Source organism: Podarcis raffonei, chromosome 8 (assembly GCF_027172205.1).
Source record: "Podarcis raffonei isolate rPodRaf1 chromosome 8, rPodRaf1.pri, whole genome shotgun sequence".
In the NCBI taxonomy this organism is placed as follows: Eukaryota; Metazoa; Chordata; class Lepidosauria; order Squamata; family Lacertidae; genus Podarcis; species Podarcis raffonei.
The window spans coordinates 15,354,130-15,379,687 of record NC_070609.1 but is presented as its reverse complement, the minus strand read 5'-3'; the positions used below and the strand labels follow the sequence as shown (position 1 = coordinate 15,379,687).

Here is a 25,558-nt window from a genome sequence, read left to right as displayed (position 1 = left end):
ATTAATTGGAAGTTGCTCTAGCTATGATCTGATAGATGTTCCTATATGCCTGCTTTGATACACTAATGGGCTTAGTTTTGATGGTACCCTTGTCTGTAGGAATCAGGATGTTAGGCTCAGAGCCCAGAGGAGGAACTTAGTAATGTTTTGGGTATCTTGGTGTGCACTTTGGGCTGGGTGTGGACTGAAACAGACACAGGGACAAATAAGAAAAGGATGTCTTCACCCCGGTGAGACTCCCCTTTGCTACACACAGCCCAACAAGACGACAACATAAACCCACTGACAGCATGCAAACTGATATGGCTAACTTGACCCTACAACCCCACCCTCTCACAAACAAAACCCACTGCAATCAACTGAAGGTCACCCAACCAGGCCCTGCCCCCCCCCCGCCGATGAAAATTATTAAATGGATAGAAAAAGAACCTACCCAACATGACACGGACACAAAAACCTCACACTTACATTATGTAAAAACTGACTACCACCCCCTTCTCTCTCTCCCCTTTCTCTCTCCCCACCTATCTTGTTCCCCAACCTTATACCACACACAACATCAAAGTCTCACATCAAATATAAATGATCTGTAAAAAAGACTTTATGATCTGAAACTAGAGCTGATGCATGTACTTCTGTAATCCACGAAAATCTTTAATAAAAAGAGAAGAGAAGAGAAGAGAAGAGAAGAGAAGAGAAGAGAAGAGAAGAGAAGGTTGCAAAGCACAGTTGGTGAGGGATGTGACCTGGGCGGAGTCCAGAGGCTGAAATAGAGAGAGGAGACATTTGGTCCTCGCAAGTGTGGCTCCCCAACCCTAGTGTAGGCTGAAGGTTCTGTCTTCTCTGAAAAGCCTACAATCTTAATAGGTTCCAAGAGCCCCAAGCGAGTGTCACGACAGCCCAGCCTCTGTCCCACGGGGCAAAATCATGGAAGCTGCATCACAGACCAGAGCCCGGCAAGGGTTGCAAAAAATAGTCTAAATGATCCTGGAACGATCCCGTGGCCTCCAGAGCTGTTAGCTGGCTTGCAATTGCTTAAGGCGACAACACTGATCCCAGAGAAAGAGCCAGAATGCTCATTCAGTTTCTGACAGGTTGCGGAGTTCGTACAGCCCTTCATGATGGTTGTAACAACTAAGGCTCCTAAAAGAGAGGATTGCAGAAGATCCAAGTCAACAATCAATACCAGGGAAATATATGATGAACTGTGATAACCACCTACCCATCTTCTACAGTATTGACTGAGAGAAGATGGGAGGAGGTAGGGATCTAGGAGATCCATCTTTTCCTGATCTTGTGTGTGGCAGAGAGGGATAAGGCTATCACACTCTGTTTCCACGGTGCTTTGTTGTGGGCTGTGCACTGATCATGCATGCAAATTTATTGCCCAGTCTGCATGATGTCATCAAAGTGCCATCCAAAATCTTTCCCCCTCCTCATTAATTCAAGGATTAGAACTTGTTGTGGCCTTGTAAAACAAGCGTACAAATTTGGAGAAGAGGTGAGGCAGGAAATTTCTGAAATAATAGGTGTACTGGTAGTTTTAGCTTTAGATGTCAAATTGTGTTGTTTATCAATTTTTGATGGGTCAAATACAGACTGAATATGTAAACCACTTAATTTTTTTCTATTAGTAGCTGCTTGTTTGGCCATATCACGGGCTGGAAAGAGCCCTTCAGTTATTTTTTTTGTTTTAATGGTTTGTAAAAGTAATGTTTATCATTCTTTCTGAAAAATTGACTCATAAATAAAGAATATCTTTGGGTGTAGCTAAATCTATGGATTTTGCTTCCATTTCATGGCCATTTGTTATGTATATGACAGGATGGCAATTCCTGATAAAATATGGGTTTGTTTGGTATTCATAACAAAACAAAATTATTTTACATTTTTTGGTAACAGGTTGTTTTTGATGTAACATCTTATGGTGTAGTCTCTTGAGAATGTACCTTATTTTATGTGGTAACAGCTCGGAAACCTGCTTTCATTTATTTATTTATTTTAAAAAAAGAAGTATCTAGCCCTCATAGAAAGAAAGTTATGGAGCAAAAGTGCAGGTGCTCCTCTAAATAATTTCTGTGAAAGTAGAATGGTGTGTCTATCTTGTATATACTCTGGTTCCGCTATCCCCTCACACTACGTGAAAATTCACTTACTGGAATGTAAATACTTATGACTAACCCTTGCTATACACTCTGCAGATTCAGATATCCAAACATCAAGAGTTTGCCCACTTCTTTACATCCTTGCTTGTTTGTGCTTTGTTGGTCAGAAGCAGCCATTTTGGGCAGCAGACATGCAGGGAGGGAGGAAGACTGAACAAATGAGAGAGCAGGAGAGATTGGACAAATCAGTTTTTCCTTTGTCTCTCTCTTGCTGGTTGGCTGCAGCCATTTCAGCAAAAAACCATGGAGAGAGGGGCATGGGGAGATATTGGACAAATCCCCAATTAGAAATGTTCCTATGGGAATGAATGGAAATCGTGGGCTCATTATGAGAACACACTTTAAACAAACAAACAATTTCCAGGATATGTACTGTGTTCAGTAAGCGAGACCTGCATGTAGTCCCTGGTACTGAGAATGCTTGCTGTTTTTATGAGACAGCAACAACGTGTGTGTGTATGTGTGTGTGTGTGATCACCATAACAAAGACCAGCAAGACGTAGCTGACTTCCCATGGTAAACAGAAGGTCGTTGGGGACGGTTGTCTTATGCCATGCCTACTCCATGGCAGCCATTTTGTGACTGGCACCCCAGCACTTTCTCAAAATATATACACTGGTCCAAAAGGGCTGGTGACCTCTCAGGTATGGGGTACCCTTCAGAATGTGGCTGTACTGACTGAAGTAGTGAAATAATAAAGACCAGTCTGAGTTGTTGTGTGGAGTGTAGATTTGCTTCTTCATATGCTTATGCGTTCAGCTACCTGCAGTTGTAGTCCCAGACAAGTCAAGGCAATAGTTCTCATCCCCAGAACATTTGACCTCTTCCTCCTCCTCACACTCAAGACTGTGCAGAGCATAGCAGGCTGGGCAAACTTTGCCATTTGGCTTTGTCTTTGCGGGCGTCACTGCATACATTTGGGATGAAAGAAAAACACAGTTTGAGCCCCTGTTTGAGCAGCCAGTTTTTAAGTTCCTCATGTGGGGTGGAGGCGTTCACCAATTATGAGTTCAATTCAGAATATTTGAGGGGGAAAGAGGCCATCTCCAAGACTTTCTTCAAGTATTAAATTAATGGGGCCTACTGGCACATGTTGCGGTCTTGTAAAACAAGCGTACAAATTTTGGAAAGAGGTGAGGAATTTAATAAAAGGTGTACCAGTTGTTTTTGCTTTAGACCTCAAATTGTGTCATTTATCAATTCAAATACAGCAGGGGTGGTCACCATGGTACCCACAAGGGCTAGAGTGTCTGCCAGGATCTCCTATGGTGCCGCAAAAGGACTCTGTAAATATCTCCTCAGAAACCCACAGGCAGGAGAGACGGTTTGGATTTTCTGCTTGGTTCCTGCTTGCACTGGCTCAGCCTTCCCTACATTGAACATACTTCCTTAAACATATCCACATTTCATTGGATCCAAGGATCAGACAGCCTCCCTCCCTTCCATCCTTTTCCCTGTCAATGGAGCAGTGGGGGCATGTCTGTCCCATTTTGTGGTATGCTCCCTTTGTGGCTGCCATTTTGTGTCATATCATGCCTCCTCCAAGGAGGCCATTTTGTGCCAGTCCACATCCCCATGGCAGCCATTTATGGCTGTCACCCATGTCCCTTTTTCCAAGTCCCGATTATGATCACTGCCCCCCCCCAAAAAAGATTGACAATTCTTATAACAGATATTGAGGGAGCTCGTTCTTCTCTAATACGAAATACAATTCCCAGGGGGCAAAGAAGAAAGATTGTTTAAAACTAATTGTATAGGATTGGGAGGGCACCTTGTGCATTAGGGATTCCTCTGCTGTTTTTGAATGGACTGCAAATAAATAAATGAAGTACACCAATGTGAGCTCATTAAACTGGAGTGTGGTGTGAGTCAAGGAGCAGAGGAATATGACAGATTTAGGATTTGGCTGTTTGCTGTTTTAAAAGAGAGCTAATTAAAGGTAGTAAGATAAAGAGAGGAAAGGAAAGAGGAGAACAGCAGCAACATACAGGTGGGGGTCATCGTCCTGCACTCGTCCCCCACACAGCAGAAAACTTGGGTCACTACTCTTCCTGTCTGGCCCATATTGATGACGGTGACGCCATTTTTGCAGGCACTGGATGGCACACAACTCTTCACAATGGCCTTCAACTTTGTTCCTGTAAGCATCAAAAGGGAAACAGGATGTCTGAAAAAGGACCACTATGGTATTGACCCTACTTCTCAGCATCCTTAGCAAGTGCCATGTCACTTCACGTGAATCGGATCATTGGTCCATCAAGCCCAGTTCTCACTATTGTGGCCTTCTGCAATCTGGGGTGCTCCAGATGTTTCTGAACTGCAGCTGCCATCCTCCCTGGTCATTGGCCATGCTGCCTGGGACTGATGGAAGTTGGTCCAGGAAATCTGAAGGGCACCAGGTTGGGAAAGGCTCTCTGCCCCAGCTGATGGAAGATGATATCAAGGATCTCGGAATGAAGTGATTCCCCTATGTCCCATGTGATATCATGGAGCATTCCTTATAAGGCATTATGGTGGCCCACCAGGTCATTAGGAGGAAAGCCATTACTTAAAAAAAATTATTTGGTTTTTCAAATTAAAGTTTTTCAATCACATATCCAACATACAACAAAAAAACCAAGATTCCAAAGTCTCTCCTGGACTTCCCTCCTTCCATTTGTGGGTCCTATTGTTAATCATTTCCTCCTGCATCTCTTATAATAATCCAAATATTTTGCATCTCCATTATGTCCAACATTCACCATTAAACTACAAGTGTTATTCCAATCCTACTAATGGTTTTAACTGTTTACAATGATTTTTAAGATAAATTATAAATTATTAAAATTTAGTCTTCCTGATTCTTCTGGACATTTTTGCCATTTCGGCATAATCCATCCTCTTAGATTAAGAGGAATGCAATTATTGTTCCTTGCAGGCAAGGTCAAAATACATTTGCAATAAGGTGGGAGGGAGACAATGCCATAATTCCACCTGGGATGGCAGATGTTAGTGGCCTGGAACTGAGGCTCCAGATAATTTAAATCTACCCCTTCTATTATTTCCATCCATCCTCTTCAGATACAGCTGAGAAGTACTGTGGAGGAGATCTGTTGCCCACTAACTTCAGTGGATTTTAATCCAGTGTTACTCCTACTGAGAGTAGACTTATTGAAATGAATGGACATGACTAATTTAGGTCCATTAATTTTAGCAGGACACACAATCTAATGGCCCTACTTCGAATGAATAACACTGGATAAAGCCCACTTTACACTTTTGGAGCAACCTTACTTGATACAATATTGTTCCATAGTTCTTTTTTTTAAAGTCAGAAACCCAAACTAACTACAAAACTAGATTTGTCCCTCTACTTATACCACAGAGGATGTCTCAGTCCCCATGCTGTCTAGGCTACAATTACTTCTAATGTCTCTCAAGTTGGGGAAACTGCTTTTCTTCCCGTGTTTCATGCTTAGCAGAAGCCTTTGTATTCTGAAATGCAGGGAGCTATAAGGAAATCCTGTGCTAATGGGGGCATCAAGGACACGTAACCCCACTCATAATTAAACCAAAGCAATTGCCCCAGTTGGCTTAGATTCCTACTCTGTGGAGTTAGTGTGAAGAATGAAGCCAATCCAGCCTATGCAAGACAAAACTGGGAAGATTCTGGATTCATTCCCCTTTGGGGGGCAGTTAGTGCCATGGAATCACATTACTGTAGAGTTGGAAGGGACTTCCAAGGGCCATCTAGTCCAACCCCTTACATTGCAGGAATCTCAGCTAAAGAGTCCCTGACAGATGACCATCCAACCTCTGTTTAAAAACTTCCAGTGGATGAGAGACCAGCACCTTCTGGGGTAGCCCATTCCACTGTCAAACAGCTGTTACCATGAGAAAGTTGTTCCCAATGTTTAGTCAGAGTCTCTTTCCTAGCCATTATTATTATTATTATTATTATTATTATTATTATTATTATTATTATTATACTGCCCTATACCCGGAGGTCTCAGGGCAGTTCACAGAAATGATTTTTTTTAAAAAAAAAACCCTGCAATGTAGTGGTACCTTGGTTCTTGAACATAATCTGTTCCAGAAGGCCGTTCGACTACTGAAACGTTCGGTTTCCAATTGGAGTACGCAGGATGAAATGGTGAAGTCAGCCATGATTAAGTGGGTACAAGATATTGGTCATAACATTATGTTTGCTGACTGGGAAAAGTTGTGGACCACCGGTATGAAATTTACGGCATGTAATGCCCTAAGAGAGAATATTATGAAAATGATTTATAGGTGGTACATGACCCCAGTCAAGCTTGCAAAAATTTACCACTTGCCTGATAATAAATGTTGGAAATGTAAAGAAAATGAAGGTACATTCTTTCACCTTTGGTGGACGTGCCCAAAGATTAAGGCGTTCTGGGAAATGATATATAATGAACTGAAAAAGGTATTTAAATATACCTTTCTGAAGAAACCAGAGGCCTTTCTCTTGGGTATTGTCGGCCAATTGGTGCCAAAGAAGGATAGAACATTCTTTATGTATGCTACAACAGCAGCAAGAATACTTATCGCGAAGTATTGGAAGACACAAGACCTACCCACCCTGGAAGAATGGCAGATGAAGGTGATAGACTATATGGGACTGGCAGAATCCGAGACCAGGGGAGAGAGACAGCAGAAGAAGATTGGAAGAAATTTAAGGACTATCTTAAGAAACATTGCAAAATTAATGAATGTTAGAATGACGCTGGTTTAGAATTTACGTGGTTTCCAGCTGTAATGGATAAGCAAAAAGAAAAGAAAGGTCAAAAATTAAATGAAAATTAAGGGAAAGGATTTGCTGAATTAATAAATTAGAAATTGGAATACAGAAAGGGGAGGTATGAGGAAGTCGGGGAAGTAAGTTATAAGAAAATAAGGGATTGAAAGTATACTTGTTTTTACTCTTGTCTGTTTATATTTTTGTTTTGTTTTGTTTTTATATAATTTTTGAAACTTTAATAAAAATCTTTAAAAAAAACCAAAAACAATTGGCTGCAGAAGGTTCCTACACTCAAGTAGAAGCTGCGTTGGACGTTTGGCTTCCGAAAAACATTCGAAAAGAGGAACATTTATTTCCAGGTTTTTGGTGTTTGGGAGCCAATTTGCTCGCCAACTAAGCCATTCAAGAACCAAGGTTCCACTGTATATATAATCAAAATAAAAACAACAACCCAATAACACCCCCCCAAAAAAGAGCCACATTTTAAAAGGGCATAGGATCAACCAAAAGCCTGGTTAAAAAGGAACGTTTTTGCCTGGAGCCTAAAGGTGTATAATGAAGGTGCCAGGCGAACTTCCCTGGGGAGAGCATTCCGCAGATGGGGAGCCACTGCAGAAAAGGCCTGTTCTCGTGTTGACACCTGTGATGTTTGTGTATGCTCTTCGCAATAAGCACCCTCTGCTCACTCAGAGAGATATTTATATATTGCCAAGAATGTTGTTTTTGTTCCAAGCATTACAAATAATGGATAAAATGGACTGTTTCAAGAAGTGGCAGAAAGACATATCTAAATTTGTCTGGCAGGGCAAGAAGCCCAGAATAAAATTTAAGATATTAACGGATTCAAAGGAAAGAGGGGGGTTTGCCCTGCCAGACTTTAAACTGTACTATGAAGCGGCAGCTTTCTGCTGGCTAAAAGATTGGCTGCTTCTTGAAAACACAGACATTTTGGATTTGGAAGGTTTTAACAATATTTTTGGGTGGCATGCATATTTGTGGTATGACAAGGTTAAAGCACATAAAAGTTTTAAAAACCATATTGTCAGAAAAGCACTATTAAATGTCTGGGTCAGATATAAAGATTTGCTGGAAAACAAAACTCCAAGGTGGTTGTCTCCAATGGAAGCTAAGGCAGTTAAAAAGTTAAATATGGAGTCGAAGTGGCCAAGATATTGGGAAATTTTGGAAAAGGAAGGGGACAAACTGAGATTGCAGAGTTTTGAGAAACTAAAAGAGAAGGTGAGAGATTGGTTGCATTATCATCAAATAAACGAAGTGTTTAAATTGGACAGTAAAATTGGCTTCCAGGTGGAAAAATCAAAATTAGAGACTGAATTGTTAAAATCCAGTACTAAGAATCTGTCAAAAATGTACAATTTGCTGCTGAAATGGAATACACAAGATGAAACGGTTAAATCAACTATGATTAAATGGGCTCAGGACATTGGTCATAATATTTTGTTTGCTGACTGGGAAAAGTTGTGGACCACCGGGATGAAATTCACGGCATGTAATGCCTTAAGAGAAAATATTATGAAAATGATTTATAGGTGGTACATAACCCCAGTCAAGCTTGCAAAGATCTACCATTTGCCTGACAATAAATGTTGGAAATGTAAGGAAAAGGAAGGCACATTCTTTCACCTCTGGTGGACGTGCCCGAAGATTAAGGCATTCTGGGAAATGATTTATAATGAACTGAAAAAGGTATTTAAATATACCTTCCCTAAGAAACCAGAGGCCTTTCTCTTGGGCATTGTCGGCCAAGGGGTGTTAAAGACAGATATAACTTTTTTTATGTATGCTACAACAGCAGCTAGAATACTTATTGCAAAGTACTGGAAGACACAGGATCTACCCACACTGGAAGAATGGCAGATGAAGGTGATGGACTACATGGGCTTGGCAGAAATGACGAGCAGAATCCGAAACCAGGGAAGAGAAGCGGCGGAAGAAGAATGGAAAAAGTTCAAGGACTATCTAAAGAAATACTACAAAATTAATGACAGTTAGAATGATGTTGGACTGGAAAGTAAATGGTTACTATTAGCAATGGTTAAGACAAGGAGAATAAGGATGATTAGCTTAAATATATAGTAAAATAAGGGAAGATTTGCTGAGTAATTGATTAGAATTTGGAATACAGAAATGGGAGGCACGAGGAAGTCGAGGAAGAAAGGTTTAAGATATTAGGATATGAAATGGTACTTGTTTCTTGTTTTGTTTTTGTCTTTTGTTCGTTTATGTATGTTTTGTCTGTATGGTTATAAAAACTGTTTAATAAAAATATTTTAAAAAAAAGATATTTATAGTTCTTTCTTTTACATATGTACTAGCAGCACAGTACAATCATGCATCCGAATCATCCGGTTCAGATTCGGGGAGTGCTTTTCCTCCAACAGAAAAGGCAGAGGAGCTTCATGGGATGTCTCTGATCCCTGCGCTTTAACCCTCTCCTTTACTGTGCCAAAGCCACAGGCATAGGCTCTCCGTCTGTTCCTGAACTTCCTGTGTGGTGCTGGGGCTCTGCTTCAGCATCGGAGAGCCTTCCTACCTCCTGGCTCTCTCCTTCTTCCCCTTCCGTCACTTCCTCTCTGTTTCCTTCTGACTGTTCCTGTTCTGACTCTTCTCCCCCGAACTCAAAGGCATTCCTTGGCAGTCCCATGACAACACCCTCCAGACCTCTCAAGGAGGAGGCACACGAAGGAGGACCTCAGAAGATGATCTCAGGGACTGGGTAGGTTTGTATGGAAAGAGGCGGTCCTTGAGCTTTTGCCATGGACTTACCCACTGTAGTCTCTGACAGCATAACAGCACATCTGTCGAAACCAGGGGGGCATCTGTTCGTAGGCCCACTGCAAGAGTGCCCAAGGCCCTCACAAATCTCACACTCCAGAGAGGCCCCTAAAAACAGGGTAAAGAAAAAGTATCACCTGGATGTGTTAGACATGGCATGTGGATTGCTCTACAGTGTACAGCTCAACTATTTGTGTGTGCAGAGAGAGATTGTGCACTCAATGAATATAATGTACGGGCAACTTTTCATGTGACACAGTGCCAATACTATCCCTATGGCTATACATTGGCACAGATACTAATCATTCAGATCTCAAATATCTCAGACTGCAAAAAAACGGCAGGCATGTAAGCACATTTTAAGTGTGCACTTCCCCCAAATAACTCTCAGAACTGTAGTTTCCCCACCACAGAACTAGATTTCCCAGCACCCTCTAAATGTATGACGTGTACACAGCCTATTTCTATTTCTATGGACCTTTCTTAAGAGATGTAGCAATTTATTTATTCTTGGAAGGCTTGTAAACCCATTAGCCTCAATGGTTTCTTAGCATTATCTACTCACCTGTAGTGATGAAAACTGAAAGGAGGAAGATAGGCAGTGGGGTCTCCATGATTCTCGAGGTCTCCTGGCCTGGGACCAGCAATTTCTAGAGGAGTAGCCACGGGGGTCTCCTATAACAAAAATGAGGCTTACGACACCTAAAAAAAAAAGTTTATTAGGGCAGAAGCTTTTGTGGGCTACAGACCATGTCTTTCAAAGCACAAAGTGCTCTTCTGAATCTAGCGAAGCCACTGGCTCTATGTGACTCAGCTGAGGATGTCCTACAAAGTTGAGCAAACAGTTCTCAGAAAGGGCAAGGGCACTTAAAAAAAAAAATCCTATTCTCTGTCCTGCTGCCAAAGTTGAAAGTCAACTGAGAAATCTATACCAATGTTTCTCTATTTTCGTGCAATGCAATCCACATTTTGAGCATTGCCAAACACCCGAGGGTCACATCCAAGTGAATGTCACATCCCTGCCTCCAGGTCTGGTCCTGACCGGAAGGATACAGTAATCAGCAAGGGAAACCCACATGACCTGAAAGTGTTGCTGTGTAATGCCAGGTCAATGATGAATAAAACCACTGCCATCCACGACCTGATTGTGGATGGAGGATTTGACCTGGCATGTGTGACAGAGACCTGGTTGGATGAAGCAGATGGGCCTGTCCTTGCCGCTGCTTGCCCACCAGGTTTCTCTTACGCACAGCAACCCAGGTCATGTGGGCGGGGAGGGGGGGTTGCAGTGATTTTTAGGAAGTCATTAGTCTGCACCAGGCGTCCTATTGGGAAGACCCAGTTTTCTGAGTGCATGTTCTGGAAGTTGGGCAATAGGGGCAGTACAGGATTCCTACTGGTGTACCGACCTCCCCGCTGCACCAAGGATTCCCTGCCCGAGCTGCTTCAGGTCGTGGCGGATATGCTCCTGGAGACACCTAGCTTGGTTGTCCTGGGGGATTTTAACATCCATGCTGACACGACCTTACAAGGGGCCGCTCGGGACTTCGTGGAAAGCATGGCCTCCATGGGGCTGTCCCTGAATAAGTTTGGCCCAACTCATAGCCGTGGACATGCCTTAGACTTGGTGTTCACCTCTATGGATGTTGGTGATCTGACACTAACTAAAAGCGAAACGAAAGAAGTGCCATGGTCAGATCACTTCCTGGTGCAACTGGACTTCTCCGCAACCCTTCCCCTCTGCAGGGAGGTGGGACCGATTCGGATGGTCCGCCCCCGCCACTTAATGGATCCAATTGGCTTCCAGAGAGTGGTAGGGGATGCTTTATCCCATGTTGATGGCCTTTCAGCTGATTCCCTGGTGGCACGCTGGAATGCGGAGTTAACCAGGGCTATTGACTGTCTGGCTCCGAAGCGCCCTCTCCGATTGCATGGAGCCCGGACAGCCCCGTGGTTTTCCCCGGAGCTGAGGGTGATGAAACAATCGTTGAGACGGCTAGAGCGCCGGTGGCGGAAAACTCATTCTGAATCAGACCGGACACGGGTTAGAGCTCAACGTCGAGCCTACCAAGTGGCAATGGCGACGGCGAAGAGGGCCTTCTTCGCCGCCTCCATTGCATCTGCAGAAAACAGCAGCAGGAGACTTTTTCAGGTGGTTCGCAATCTATCGGAACCACCTGTACCACCGGGGCCTGGTAGGGACCCCAAGATCTCCTGCAATGCTTTTGCCAAGTTTTTTGCAGATAAAATCGCTCAGATTCAGAAGGAGGTAGACTCCACCGTGGGAGCAGGGCCAGGGCGGGAGAGTGCTAGAGTTCTGTCTGGTCCTGTTACATGGGATCAATTCCAATCTGTTACCTCCGAGGATGTGGACAGGCTGCTTGGACAAGTGAAACCGACCACCTGTCTCCTTGATCCTTGCCCATCCTGGCTGATAAAAGCAAGCCGGGAAGGGCTGGGCGATGGGCTCTGCGGGGTGGTGAATGCTTCCCTCTGTGAGGGAGCCTTCCCAGACCCGCTGAAAGAGGCGGTCATTAAACCGCTTCTTAAAAAAACATCTTTAGACCCGGCCAATTTGGCCAACTATCGCCCAGTCTCAAATCTGCCATTCTTGGGCAAGGTGATTGAGCGGGTGGTTGCTGAACAACTCCAAGCACGCCTGGAGGAAACGGACCATTTGGATCCCTTCCAATCAGGATTCAGGCCTCACCATGGGACTGAAACTGCCTTGGTCGCGCTGGTTGATGATCTCCGGCGGGCTAGGGACAAAGGTGAGAGCTGTTTCCTAGTTCTGCTGGATCTCTCAGCGGCCTTTGACACCATCGACCATAACATCCTTCTGGACCGTCTAGAGGGGCTGGGAGCTGGGGGCACTGTCATACAGTGGTTCCGCTCCTTCCTCCTGGGCCGTGTCCAGAAAGTGGTGGTGGGGGATGAGTGTTCAGACCCCTGGGCTCTCACTTGTGGGGTGCCTCAGGGTTCTGTCCTCTCCCCCATGCTTTTTAATATCTATATGAAGCCGCTGGGAGAGATCATCAGGGGGTTTGGACTGGGTGTTCATCAGTATGCAGATGACACCCAGCTCTACCTCTCCTTTAAATCAGAACCAGTGAAGGCAGTGAAGGTCCTGTGTGAGTGCCTGGAGGCGGTTGGAGGATGGATGGCGGCTAACAGATTGAGGTTGAATCCTGACAAGACAGAAGTACTGTTTTTGGGGGACAGGGAGCGGGTTGGTGTGGGGGATTCCCTGGTCTTGAATGGGGTAACTGTGCCCCTGAAGGACCAGGTGCGCAGCCTGGGAGTCATTTTGGACTCACAGCTGTCCATGGAGGCGCAGGTTAACTCTGTGTCCAGGGCAGCTGTCTACCAGCTCCACCTGGTACGCAGGCTAAGACCCTACCTGCCCGCAAACTGTCTCGCCAGAGTGGTGCATGCTCTAGTTATCTCACGCTTGGACTACTGCAACGCGCTCTACGTGGGGCTACCTTTGAAGGTGACCCGGAAACTGCAATTAATCCAGAATGCGGCAGCTAGACTGGTGACTGGGAGTGGCCGCTGGGACCACATAACACCGGTTCTGAGAGATCTGCATTGGCTCCCAGTACGTTTCCGAGCACGATTCAAAGTGTTGGTGTTGACCTTTAAAGCCCTAAACGGCCTCGGTCCTGTATACCTGAAGGAGCGTCTCCACCCCCATCGTTCAGCCCGGACACTGAGATCCAGCGCCGAGGGCCTTCTGGAGGTTCCCTCATTGCGAGAAGTGAGGTTACAGGGAACCAGACAGAGGGCCTTCTCGGTAGTGGCGCCCGCCCTGTGGAACGCCCTCCCATCAGATGTCAAAGAGATAAATAATTACCTGACATTCAGAAGACATCTTAAGGCAGCCCTGTTCAGGGAAGTTTTTAATATGTAACGCTGTACTGTTTTTAACACTGATTGGGAGCCGCCCAGAGTGGCTGGGGAAACTCAGCCAGATGGGCGGGGTATAAATAATAAATTATTATTATTATTATTATAATGTGAGAAATATGCAACAACAACCAGTGGTGCCAATTTGAATAAAATTGGGGGGGCAGGTAAGCCCCACCCCACGTAATTGATCACATGACATGACACACACACACACACACACACACACACACATGCCATTTTAATGGCAATATCCATTAACTTGGGGTGTGTGGGCCCCTCAAATATTTTATTGGGAGGCGAAGACCCCCCCAGCCCCTAGGAGTTGGCTCCTATGACTGCTACCACTGCAGCCAGCCTTTGGACAAACCCAGTTTTGTGAATTTTTGCTATACTTCAGTCCAGACTTTTTAAGAAGAAGAAGAAGAAGAGAAGAGTTTGGATTTGATATCCCGCCTTTCACTCCCCTTCAGGAGTCTCAAAGCGGCCAACAATCTCCTTTCCCTTCCTCCCCCACAACAAACACTCTGTGAGGTGAGTGGGGCTGAGAGACTTCAGAGAAGTGTGACTGGCCCAAGGTCACCCAGCAGCTGCATGTGGAGGAGCAGAGACACGAACCCGGTTACCCAGATTACGTGACTACCGCTCTTAACCACTACACCACACTGGCTCTCTTAAGAACCATTCCCTGTCCTCCCTGCTCTTCATGAGAACATCTGAGACTCAACACCTTGCTGGTGGATGTGAATAGCTCCCATGAGCTCCCAGATGTCCTTGCTTTTCAACCATGTCACAGTGATGGAGGGCCACATCACGCCAGCCAACGTTGATTAAAATTACTATTATTAAAGAGAGAGAGAGAAGTGATCAACAATACGTTTTTATTTACACTTTGTCCCTCTGTTCCGCAACTGTTGATTTCCACATTATATTTGAGCTTTCATGGGCCGCAAAAGCCCAGAAAACTAGTGAAATGTAGTTTGCTAGGTAGATTCCAGAAAAAAATGAATTTGTTTAATTCAGAAAATTGTCGGAGTATTTTTTTATTAAAAATGGAGGTGCCATATCAGCATAGCATTCCTTTCTGATGTTTTCATGGGGGGACAGAAGCATGCATGTGAGGAAAGAGCGAAAGAAGCAATGTCGTCCAATGATGTTCGTTGTTGCACCATAGGGTGCCCATTGGTGGGAATTAAATTCAGGACGAAACGCCACAGTTCCATAAAGCAACAAGTTCTCCAGTGCTGAGAAGAGCATTATTGAATGAGACAGGAACACTAGCCCTATAATCAGGAAAACTAATGCAATATTCTTCACATGTGAATGCACTGAATGCTATCTTGCAGAAGAACTGGAGGTTTTGGGGGGGCAGGGCGGGGGAGGCCAAGTTATCCGAAAACCAGGAATGCAGTTCCATCCACCCTGGTCCTCATAGAATAGATTCTTCCATGTCCTTTGCACTTTGCCCAGGTTTGTATACAGGAAAAAGAAATATTAACTGATGAGCAGGAGTGTAGGCCAAGTATGCAGGGCTAGGGAAACATTTCCACATTTAAACCTCACTGCTTAAATTGCACAATTATCATAGAAACATGGAGTTCTAAATCGCAGAGTCGGAAGGGACCCAGGAATCATCTAGTCCAAACCCCTGCAATGCAGGAATCTCACAAAGAATCCTAGGAACTTTAATTTGTTTAAGGGTGCTGGCGGTTGTAGCTCTGGGATGGCTAAGCTATAGTTCCCAGGATTTTGTGTGTGTGTGTTTGTGTGTGTGCCCTTTAACTATATGGTGTGTACTTAACCACTGGTAAAAAAAAAAAGGTCAAGGACCCTGGACGGTTAAGTCCAGTCAAAGGTGACTATGGGGTTGTGGCGCTCATCTCACTTTCAGACCAAGGGAGCCGGCGCTTGTCCGCAGACAGCTTTCCGGGTCATGTGGCCAGCATGACTAAACCGCTTCTGGAACAATGGAACACCGTGATGGAAACCAAAAATGTTGCATTTTTTCCTTCTCGATATTCCTGCCCAAAGACTCCAAGCTCCAAAGTTCTAAATCATGAGGGAAGTTTCCACAAAAGCAGGTGGCAGACCAATCTGTTTCTCATTTTCCCAATCTTTAATTCTGTTCTTCACATTTCCATAGCAGTTTGCATTTACAGCAGCAGCAGCAACAAAACATGTGCAAATTTATTTGCATATTTATGAAAGCTTTCCCTAATATAGCCATTTTTGTATGCAGTTTTGACGAATATACACATTTTTGTATGTAGTTTCCCCTAATATACACCTTTTTTTACAAGCAATTTTCCCTAATACAAGGCATTTTTTTCATGAATATATGTAATATATGTACACACCCACCTAATGTATGCATTGCTGTGCACATGAATTTGGGTGAAAAACTGCATTGCAAAATTCAGGGTAGTACAAATTTCAAAAAGATTTGTTTTGGTTAACACACTGGCCCATGAATTGAAAATTGTGTGGTTTCTCATTAAAATGCAAAAGAAAGCAGAAATAATAATAATCCACATTTGCACTCAGGAAAAACAGTCAGCCTGAAGGGGGAAAGCGATGGGCAGTATTTAGTAATCTCTGTCTGGTAGCCAAGAGCTATTGCGATAGAGGACGGTGGAGCTTAAAGGATGTGTTACAAGGGAATCCAATGCAGTAAGGTTGCTAGTGGAAGCTTCTCGCAGAACAATCTTTCCGTTTGCACAAAAGCATCCCACTAGTACAAGAAATGCACGACTGAGTTAAATTTAGCACTACATTGGGTACAACAGGATGAGCACTGGGCTGAGATGAATTTGCCTCTAGATTCCCAATGGACATGAGTATCAAATGCCAACTGTGTGCTTTTTGCACTGGAATGTCTGACAGGTTAACAGCTGAGCTGCTAGTTTGTGAGTTTAGTTTGTGCAGTTAGCAGCAGGTAGAGAAGAACTGGGGGGGGTGGAGTTGCAGCTCTATGAGGGAGCACATGCACTGTTTGCAGAAAGTTCCAGGTTCAGTACGGGGGGGGGGCAGGGGAGCAGCTGCCCCCCCGACTCAAGTAAAATAATAGAAATACTGAACGAACTGACCAATCATGTTGACTCTGCCCCTCTAACAAAAGTCCTGCCCCCCCCAACAAAAATACTGGGTATGTGCATTGTTCAGTACAGTCATCCCTTGGATCTGAAATGCCTTGGCTCCCGAACAAACCGGCTCCAGAATGAGCGAAACCTGGAAAGTGAGTGTTTCAGTTTCTGAACAATTTTCAGGACACTCCTGCAGCCAATCGGAAGCCATACCTTGGTTTTCAAATGATTCCGGGAGTCGAATGGACTCCTGGAATGCATTCTCTTTGAGAACCAAGGTACAGCTGTACCTGATATTTAGGAACCGCTGGTAGATAACTGCTCAGTTACAGCCTGAAAACAAGAACCACCCTTTTCATTACCTGTGATCGCTGGAGGCCAGAAGTGGTCAGCCAAAGAATTGGTGGGGAAGCTTTCTCAACCCAAGGGTCATATTCCATTCTTTGTAGCCTTCTGAGGACCACATATCAGCGGCGACAAGAATGGGCAGTGCAGTGGGTGTGAATCATAGTACATTCAGTTAATTTCTCTGCACATACTTATTCACCCTTCCCTATCCACCATCAGGCCCTAAGTTCATTCCATTTCATTTAAAGTCTGTGACATATGGTTTTAGTTTGCATTGTGATGCCAAATTTGATACACTGTAGCTTTAAATCTCCTTTAACTGCATGTTATTTGATACACCTGTGAACAGCCTTAAAAGTTCAATACATCTGTATTACCAGCATCAGTTGGTTACACCAGTTAGTGAGCACTGGTCTATAAGTATCACATTTACCTGAATGGATAATTTATTAGAAATTATTTGGTATGTATTCCACATTTGTTCATTTTTTATTTATTATCTAATATTCAGGTTGGTCGCTGCTATTTTTGTTTTCATACATTGTATGTAACATATTTAATTTTATTATTAGCTGACGAAGATTCATCTTCGAAACAGTTGATTTAATCCGGAAACACTGTTCTGCTTGTTTGCTATTCATTATTGAATTCTACACGTGGGAGCAACCACCAGTACAATACTGTTGGACATTATCTATTGAAAGGGATTCTGCCTGCGTCGTGGTGTTCCCTGACAGCAATTCATTATGTTGATTATTTCTTGTTTATGGACTTATACATACATTATATAACGATGTTTATGAATTGTAAATTTTGGATTATATTCTAACTACAACTAATAATACATTTACCATACTTATTAGCCATGTGTTGCGGCTGTATTTGAGCTAAGTTCATTCCAGACAGACAAAAACACTCCAGAAGGTTAGGAAGCAAAGGGCCACATAGAGAGGTCTAGAAGGCCCATATTTGGTGCCCTATCCCTGGTGTTTGCTGAGGTCAGTGAGAGCTCTGGAAAGCCTATAGTCTGCATATGCAAGCAAGCAAGCGGCAGCAAGGAATTCCTCAAGCCAGACAACCTAGGGGGCGAAATCATGGGAGGTGCATCACAAACTGGAGGCCAGCAAGGGCTGCAAGGAAGAGTCCAAATGATCCTGGAACGATCCTGTGGCCTCCAGAGGTGCTGCCAGCTGGCCTGCAACTGCTTGAGGAAGTAATAGTGATCCCAGATATTGAGCCGGAATGTTCTTCCAGTTCCTCACAGGTTGGAGAGTTCGTACAGCCCTTCATGGTGGTCTTAACAGCTAATGTTCCTAAAGAGAGGGTTGCAGAAGATTGCCAGTCAACAATATGTGATGCACTGTGATAGCCATCTACCCCTCTCCTATGGTGATGGGATACAAATTGAACTGAGAGAAATCCAATCTCTCCTGATTTTGTGCATGGCAGAGAGGACCAAAGCTATCACACCCGATTTCCACGTGACATTTTCTTGTGGACTCAGAGTGGTTCATGCTTGCAAGGCTTGTCTCCATGTCCGCCTGATGCCAGCCTTGTCAAAATGCCACCTGGCATCTCCCCATACCAAAATCCAGTTCATAACAGATAAGAAATGGCTAGCTCATCTTAAAAGTAGGACTGTTGACATTTTTTTAAAAGGCTTCTGAATGTTAGAATGCCTGCTGATTCTGTACTGGACTAGGCAATACCAGGGGAGGAGGAAGGGGGGGCGAGCTGACCCAGGTGTCACCACTGGGGGGGGTGACAAAATGCCAGGCAGCACTCACCACAGGACCTGCAGCATGCCCGAGCCATGTGTCTCTCCTGGGAGTTACGAGGTGGCTTGGGTGCCCGCAGGCTCTATGCTGCCCCAAACAGTCCACCAGCCGCCTCCCCCTAAGCTGTAGGGCGGCTGAGTGGGAGGAGGCAGGCAGACTCCTCGGAGGCCCCGCAGGTGGCTGGCCCCGCCCCAATCGGCTTGCTCCACCGCTGGGCAATACCAAATGCCCAACTTTTAGTTGAAGCCAGGGCAGAGCTACACTTATAACGTAAAAAACTGCATCATTAAAATACGACACCAGAGGGCGCTGTAGAGCTGCAAGCTACTGGCAATGGAAAACTGCCCATTTAGCATTATAGAATGTTTTACTCAATGACATTTAGAAGACCAACGTAGATCCAGCCTCACTCAGGTTTCTGAATCATGGGGCATAACTAGCAACTCTCCTCCACAGGGTCTCAGTGGTGAGCTGGGATAGAAGAGGCTTTTGAGGTGTCCTAGACCAAATATGAGATCCTTCGACCTGTAGCGTATGGGCAGACAGTGGAAATGTTTCATCAGAGGTATCACTTGCTTCCACCCGCCTGCCCCCATCAGCAGCCTAGCTGCTGCATTCTGCTCCCTCTGGAGCTTCTAAATCACACCCCAGGGCAGCCCAACACAGAGTGCATTGCAGTACTCCAGTCTTGAAGCCACCAGTGCATGGACTGCGATCCCAGCCCAGATACATCAGGCCTTGCCAGCCTGGCACTCGTGAGTGCCATGGCACCCATGAAGGTCTCCAGTAGTGTCCCTGGATAGGTTTCCCAGACTCTGAGTTTTCATTCTCCCCCCCCCCCTTTTTAAGCAAGTCCAAAAATGTTGGCGATGCCTGAGATACTGGATGCTATACTGTTTGGGGTGGGAAAACAAAAATGGTCAGTATGAGTTTCTGTGATAGATTTGCTTCTGTATATACATATGTGTTTAGGTACCTAGGTCTGTAGTTCCAGAAACATCAAGGCAGTAGTTCTCCTCTCCATTACATTGAACCCATTCCTCCTCACATTCACTGTTCATAGCATAGCAGGCTGGGCAAAACTTCCCATTTGGTTTGCTTCTTGTGGGTGTCACTGCATACATTTGGGATGACAGAAAAACAGCACCAAGATAATCAGGAAGACAATGTCACACACTTGTTTGACCAGACATTTTATAATTCTGTTTCAGTGGGTCAGAAAGTTTGAGGGGGGAACAGGGTTGTTTCCAAACCATTCCTTGCTTTGCTCATGACCTGCAAGCTGAATTTAAATGCAGCAGGGGCTGTCAACCTGAGGCTCACACATTCCAATGTGCCTGCCAGTATCTCATTTGGGGCCCATAAAAAAATCTCTTTAAATGTCTTCTCCAGAACCCGAAGAAGACGGTTTGTGATTTTTGCATGGTTCCTGTTTGTACTGGCTCAGCCTCTCCTACATTAAACATGCCTCCTTAAACATGGCAACATGTCATAGGATCTGAGGATCAGATAACCACCTTGCCTCCACTTCTTTGTGATGAGTTTCTCTCTATGAATATACCTAATGATAGCTGCTATAGGTGGTGTTGTTTTCCCCCCATGGATGGTGGGTGGTACACATCTGCACTATTCTGTGGTCTGTCGCTTTATCAGCTCTTTGCGATGAAGCTGCCATTTTGTGCAACGGCAGCCATTTTGTGCCATTCCACTCCCCATGGCAGCCATTTATGGCTGTCATCCATGGCACTTCCTAAAATTTCCAGATATGCCCACTGGCCCCCAAAGGTTGACAACCCTTAAAATTGGACTTGAGGGGGCTCTTGCTTCTTGAATAAGGGATACAATTCTCAAGGGGCAGAAGAATGATCCCAAAACTCACCCTACGGAATTGGGAGAGCTCCTTGTACATGGGGGTTTTTCTGCCATTATTAAATTGAACAGTAATAAATAAATGAAATGCACCAATATTGAGTTCATTGGATTAAACAGGAGCATTGTGAGAGTGAAGGAATAGAGGAATTAGGTTTTGATTGTTGTTTCTTTTTAAGAAAAGAAAAGAAAAGTAGTAAGATAAGAGTGAGGAAAGGCAAGAGGAGCAGGGCAGCAACATACAGGTGGGGGTCATTGTCTTGCACTTGGCTCCAACGCAGCAAAACACTTGGCTCAGTAGTCCTCCTGTCTTGCCCAAATTGATGATGGAGGTGCCATCATTGCAAGATTTGGATTGCACGCAGTGTTTCACAACGGAGTTCATCTTCATTCCTGAAAGCATTAAAAGAAGAACAGGGTGTGTGAAAAAGAATCACAGTGGTGTTGACCCTACTTCTCAGTATCTTGAGCAATAGTCATTTCACTTTCCTTGGTCGATCAAACCTATTGCAGTCTTCCACCACTTGGTGTCCTCCAGATATTTCTGAACTTCAACTATCATCAACCCTGATGACTGGAGCTGATGGAAGCTGGAATCCAAAACATCTAGAGGCCACTAGGTTGGGAAAGTCCAGCTGGTGGCAGAAGATACTGAGGGTCCAGGACAGAGGTCCTTCCCAGATGACCAGTGTGCTATCCTTTTAGCTGGAGCTTTTTGTATGAGGCATTAGGGTGGTGCAATAGGTTATTAAGAAGAAAGTCATCCTGGCTCCTTGAAGGGATGGTCCAACTACATTCTAATCAGGCAAAGGAAGGAGGAAGGCATAAGGATAACTACAGATGAAATGCTAGAAATTGGTGGCATGGAACTGGGGCTCCAGAAAATTGACATTTATAGCCTCTATTATTCTCATCCAGGCTCTTCTAAGTGAGTGGGGAGGTTGGATATCACTACCATAGGGCCATGAATTTTAGTTTGAATGCAACCTGGTGGTTTTGTTTTGAACGACTACCATTGGATCCAGCCTACTGTATGTCTTCAGAGCACTCTTACTTGATATAATATGATATTACTTGATTTTACTACTGTTTCATGGGTGAGATCAGCACTAAGGTCAGGGCATACATCTGAAGCTCTATGATACCCTTGTACTTTCTTCAGGGTGCTGAGAGTTGTTATGGGACCCTATTCCCCTCACAGAGCTACAAGTGCCAGAGCGATTTAACAGCCAATCCCTCTGCACAGGCAACTCTGGGAATTGTAACCCAGAGGAAGGAGAATAGGGAGGGTGTCTCCTAACAACTCTCCATAACCTTAGCAAAGAATTCTTTGGCGGGGGGAGCCGTAATTGATTAAAGTGCTATCAGAGTGTTTAAAATATATGCTGCGAATGTGGCCTAATTACAAAAGCAACTACAAACTAGATTTGTTTCTCTACTTATACCTGTGGCTCCCCGTTTGTGGACTGCTTTCCCCAGGGCGGCTCACCTGGTAACGAAGCTACCAGGTGAAAACATTCCTCTTTAACCAGGACTTTGGTTGTTAATCAATCTAAGGCCTTTTGATGTGTGGGGGTATTGACCTTTTATTATGTGTCCTATGTTGTAAACTGCCCTGTGGTCTCCTGGTGAAGAGTGTTAGATAAATTTAATAAATAATAATAAATACCAGTGTGAAAGTCCTAGTCCTCATACTGTCTAGGCCACCAATGCTGTTAACTTCTCTCAAATTGAAGGAGCAGCTTTTAGTTCCCTGTTTTAGGATTGGCGAAGGTAACCCTGTGCTAAAAGAGCAGGATGGGCACACAAACTCCTGATAATCAAGCCAAAGCTATTGCCCCAGTTGCTTTGGTCTGCTACTCTGCAGAGCTGCTACTGTGAATGATGAAACTGGTCCTGGCCATGGAAGAGGAAGCTGCGAAAGTATTTGGAACCATTCTCTATCCACAGGACCCTGGTGGTGCCATTCACTTACCCAGTCTGGCCTCCGACAGAGTAACAGCACACATGTCAAAACCAGGAGAGCACGTTTCCATAGGTCCATTGCAGGTATTCCCAACGCCTGCACAAGTCTCGCATTCCAGAGAAGCCCCTAAAACCAGGGAAAATAAGAAAGTTCAATCTGATTGTGTTTACTTTGTTGTGTATGTGTGTTTATCACTGTTAAATGTTTGCATAGCACCCTTCATCAAGTTCTGTTTCAGGGGAATTTAGAAAGTTTGACATTTCAAAATGCAACAGAAGAAAACCCATCAGAGGCAGTCCAGAAGGATGCTAGGGCTGATAGTATCAAGAGGACTATTGCTCTGGTCCAGCAGCAGGCACTTCTAATGTTCTAAACCAGTTACCTTCTGCTATATGAAATTAGTCCTGATGGTCTACATACAACTGAGCAAACATACCAATCAGAAGAATCATCCTGAGAACCTCATTCAAATGCAAACCAGAATCGTTCAAGGGGGTCACCTAAAATCTATTGTTGTTTTCAGCATCAGTTTATCAGCCACCTCCTACACAATCATTTGAAGGCAATGTACCAAAAATGTCCCCAGTCCCCCCTCGGCAGTGGCGGTGCCAGTGACTGTCTCAGCAGCCCGGAGCCTGCCTGGTAGCGCAGTTGGCTCTGGCTGGCTGGCTTCAGGAGCTGCTCACTGCCATGGCGCCTGCCATTTTGCCTCACCGGAAGTCCCCATATGATGTGTCTTGTGCCGTTGAACCAATCATGCAACATTCATTTCCTACTAATAAATCTACACCACTTAAAATAGAAATCTGGGGACATTAAATGAAATCCAGGGACATTCCGGGGACGGATTTTGTCCAGGGACAGATTTGTAAATCCGGGAACTGTCCCTGGGAAACTGGGATGTCTGGTAACCATAAGATACATGCCATCTCTATGTACCATACAAGTGGTTGTGTGGTTCTTCTATATTTGTACAGCTCAACCATTGTGTACACAGGCAGACCAAGTCCACACTTGTTCAACATGACATGTGAATACAAGTATACAGCTCAACTATTCATGGAGAGAAAGAGAGATTGTACATTCACCCCTTCATGTGACATAGTGCCAATACCTATCCCCGTTGCAATATACTGGCACAAATACTAATCAGCTAACTCATTCAGAACTAAATTATCTCCAGCTGCGTACCCACCAGATATTTAAAGAACACTTTGTGTACTGAATCCCCAATGCCAAATCCTCAGAACTGTAGTTTACTCCTCATGGAGTTACAGTTCCCAGTTCTGGGGATGCCCTCAGTGAAGTTTTGTGTTTTCAATGTGTGCCGTATATGAAGCCTTGTTTAATTCTGAGCTTGCTCTGTTGAGGAAACATCTGTGTCTTAGTTTATTTATTTATTCTTAGAAGACTTGAAAACCCATTAGCCTCAAAAGTTTCTCAGCATAGCCTACTCACCTGTCACAATGAAGATTGAAAGGAAGCAGATAGGCAGTGGCGTCTCCATGGTTCTGGAAGTCTCCTAGGCCTGTGATCAGCAATGTAGAGAGGAGTAGCTGCGTGGGTCTCCTGTAACAAAAACGAGGCGGCTTGTGACAACTGGAAAGTGTATAAGTGTACAAGCTTTATCTCCGGAAATGCACTGTGCTGTTCTGAAGCTAGAAAAAAATTTGCCCGTCTTCACACTTTTTAACCCCTGGCTCCAAGAAGGGTGAGTGCTTCTGCTTTCTGTTCTCCGCTCTGCCTCTAAATTCTCTGAATTGAAACCTCCTCTGAAAATGTTTCTCTGTTTTACTACAATGCAATCCCCGTTTTGAGCATTGCCAGGAAATCCGAGCGTCACATCCAAGTCAATCTGAGAAATATGCAACAACTACTACTGCAGCCAACTTTTGGACAAACCCAGTTCTTAGGATTTTTGCTATACTTCAGATTTTTAAACATCTGCCCTCTGACCCCCTGTTTTTTATGAGAACTTCTGGGAGCCAAAATCTTACTGCTGAATATGGATAGCTCACAAGAGCTACCAGAATTCTTTGCTTTTAAATCATGTTGCAGTGACGGTGGGCCATGTCACGCCAGCCAACATTTCTTTGGCTAGAAGAATTTCTTTGGCTTTTTGAGGGGGTACATGCCAGCACAGCGTACCTCTCTCTTTTTTTGCCCGGGGCTTCCCTGCTTTGCTTGCCCCCCTTCCTCCCCAGTCCCTTCCTCTCATGCTGCATCCAGAGAAATTGTGGGAGTAATGTGACAAACTTTGAGGCAGTGTATTTGCACAAAGTTCCTTCTGGGTGCATGGACATGTGGAAAGAGTGATGGAATAGTGATGTTGTACAGTGACACTGGCCACTGGTGTGAATGAAATTCAGGACAACATGCTACAGTTCTATAATGCAATAGGTACTGCAGGGTAAGAAGGACATTAGAAAATTGAGGAACACCAGGATGATAATAATAATAATAATAATAATAATAATAATAATAATAATAATATAATAATAATAATTTATAGGGTCTCCCTAGCCACTCTGGGTGGTTCCCAACAGAACATTAAAAACACAATTCAGCATTAAACATTAAAAACTTCCCTAAACAGGGCTGCCTTCAGATGGCTTCTAAAAGTCAGACAGTTGCTTATTGCCTTGACATGTGATGAGAGGGTGTTCCACAGGACAGGCGCCACTACCGAGAAGGCTGCTGCCTGTATCCCTGTAACTTTGCTTCTCTCAGTGGGGGAACCGCCAGAAGGCCCTCAACACTAAACCTCAGTGTCTGGGCTGAATGATGGGGGTGGAGACGCTCCTTCAGGTATACAGGGCCGAGGCTGTTTAGGACTTTAAAGGTCAGCACCAACACTTTGAATTGTGCTCGGAAACGTACTGGGAGCCAATGTAGGTCTT

The 25,558-nt window shown here is 44.4% G+C and overlaps 2 protein-coding genes across 3 annotated transcripts; both read right to left on the bottom strand.

The window, feature by feature from the left end:
* Positions 1 to 633: 633 nt before the first annotated feature.
* LOC128418401 (phospholipase A2 inhibitor NAI-like) lies at positions 634 to 10,551 on the bottom strand. Its single transcript, XM_053398040.1, has 5 exons — positions 10,271 to 10,551; positions 9,697 to 9,813; positions 4,154 to 4,303; positions 2,929 to 3,072; positions 634 to 1,143 (listed from the first exon to the last, which is right to left on the bottom strand). The coding sequence occupies exons 1-5, from the start codon at positions 10,317 to 10,319 to the stop codon at positions 926 to 928; spliced, it is 678 nt and encodes a 225-aa protein (XP_053254015.1). The 5' UTR covers positions 10,320 to 10,551; the 3' UTR covers positions 634 to 925.
* Positions 10,552 to 16,523: 5,972 nt separating this feature from the next.
* LOC128418402 (phospholipase A2 inhibitor gamma subunit B-like) lies at positions 16,524 to 24,496 on the bottom strand. Of its 2 annotated transcripts, none has more exons than XM_053398041.1 (5): positions 24,117 to 24,496; positions 22,668 to 22,784; positions 20,936 to 21,085; positions 19,800 to 19,937; positions 16,524 to 18,358 (listed from the first exon to the last, which is right to left on the bottom strand). In XM_053398041.1, exons 1-5 carry the CDS (start codon positions 24,163 to 24,165, stop codon positions 18,138 to 18,140), a joined length of 675 nt encoding a protein of 224 aa, XP_053254016.1. In that variant the 5' UTR covers positions 24,166 to 24,496; the 3' UTR covers positions 16,524 to 18,137. The 2 variants fall into 2 exon arrangements, with proteins under 2 accessions (XP_053254016.1, XP_053254017.1); XM_053398042.1 differs by having other exon boundaries at positions 16,524 to 18,354; positions 19,796 to 19,937; positions 24,117 to 24,495.
* Positions 24,497 to 25,558: the final 1,062 nt, after the last annotated feature.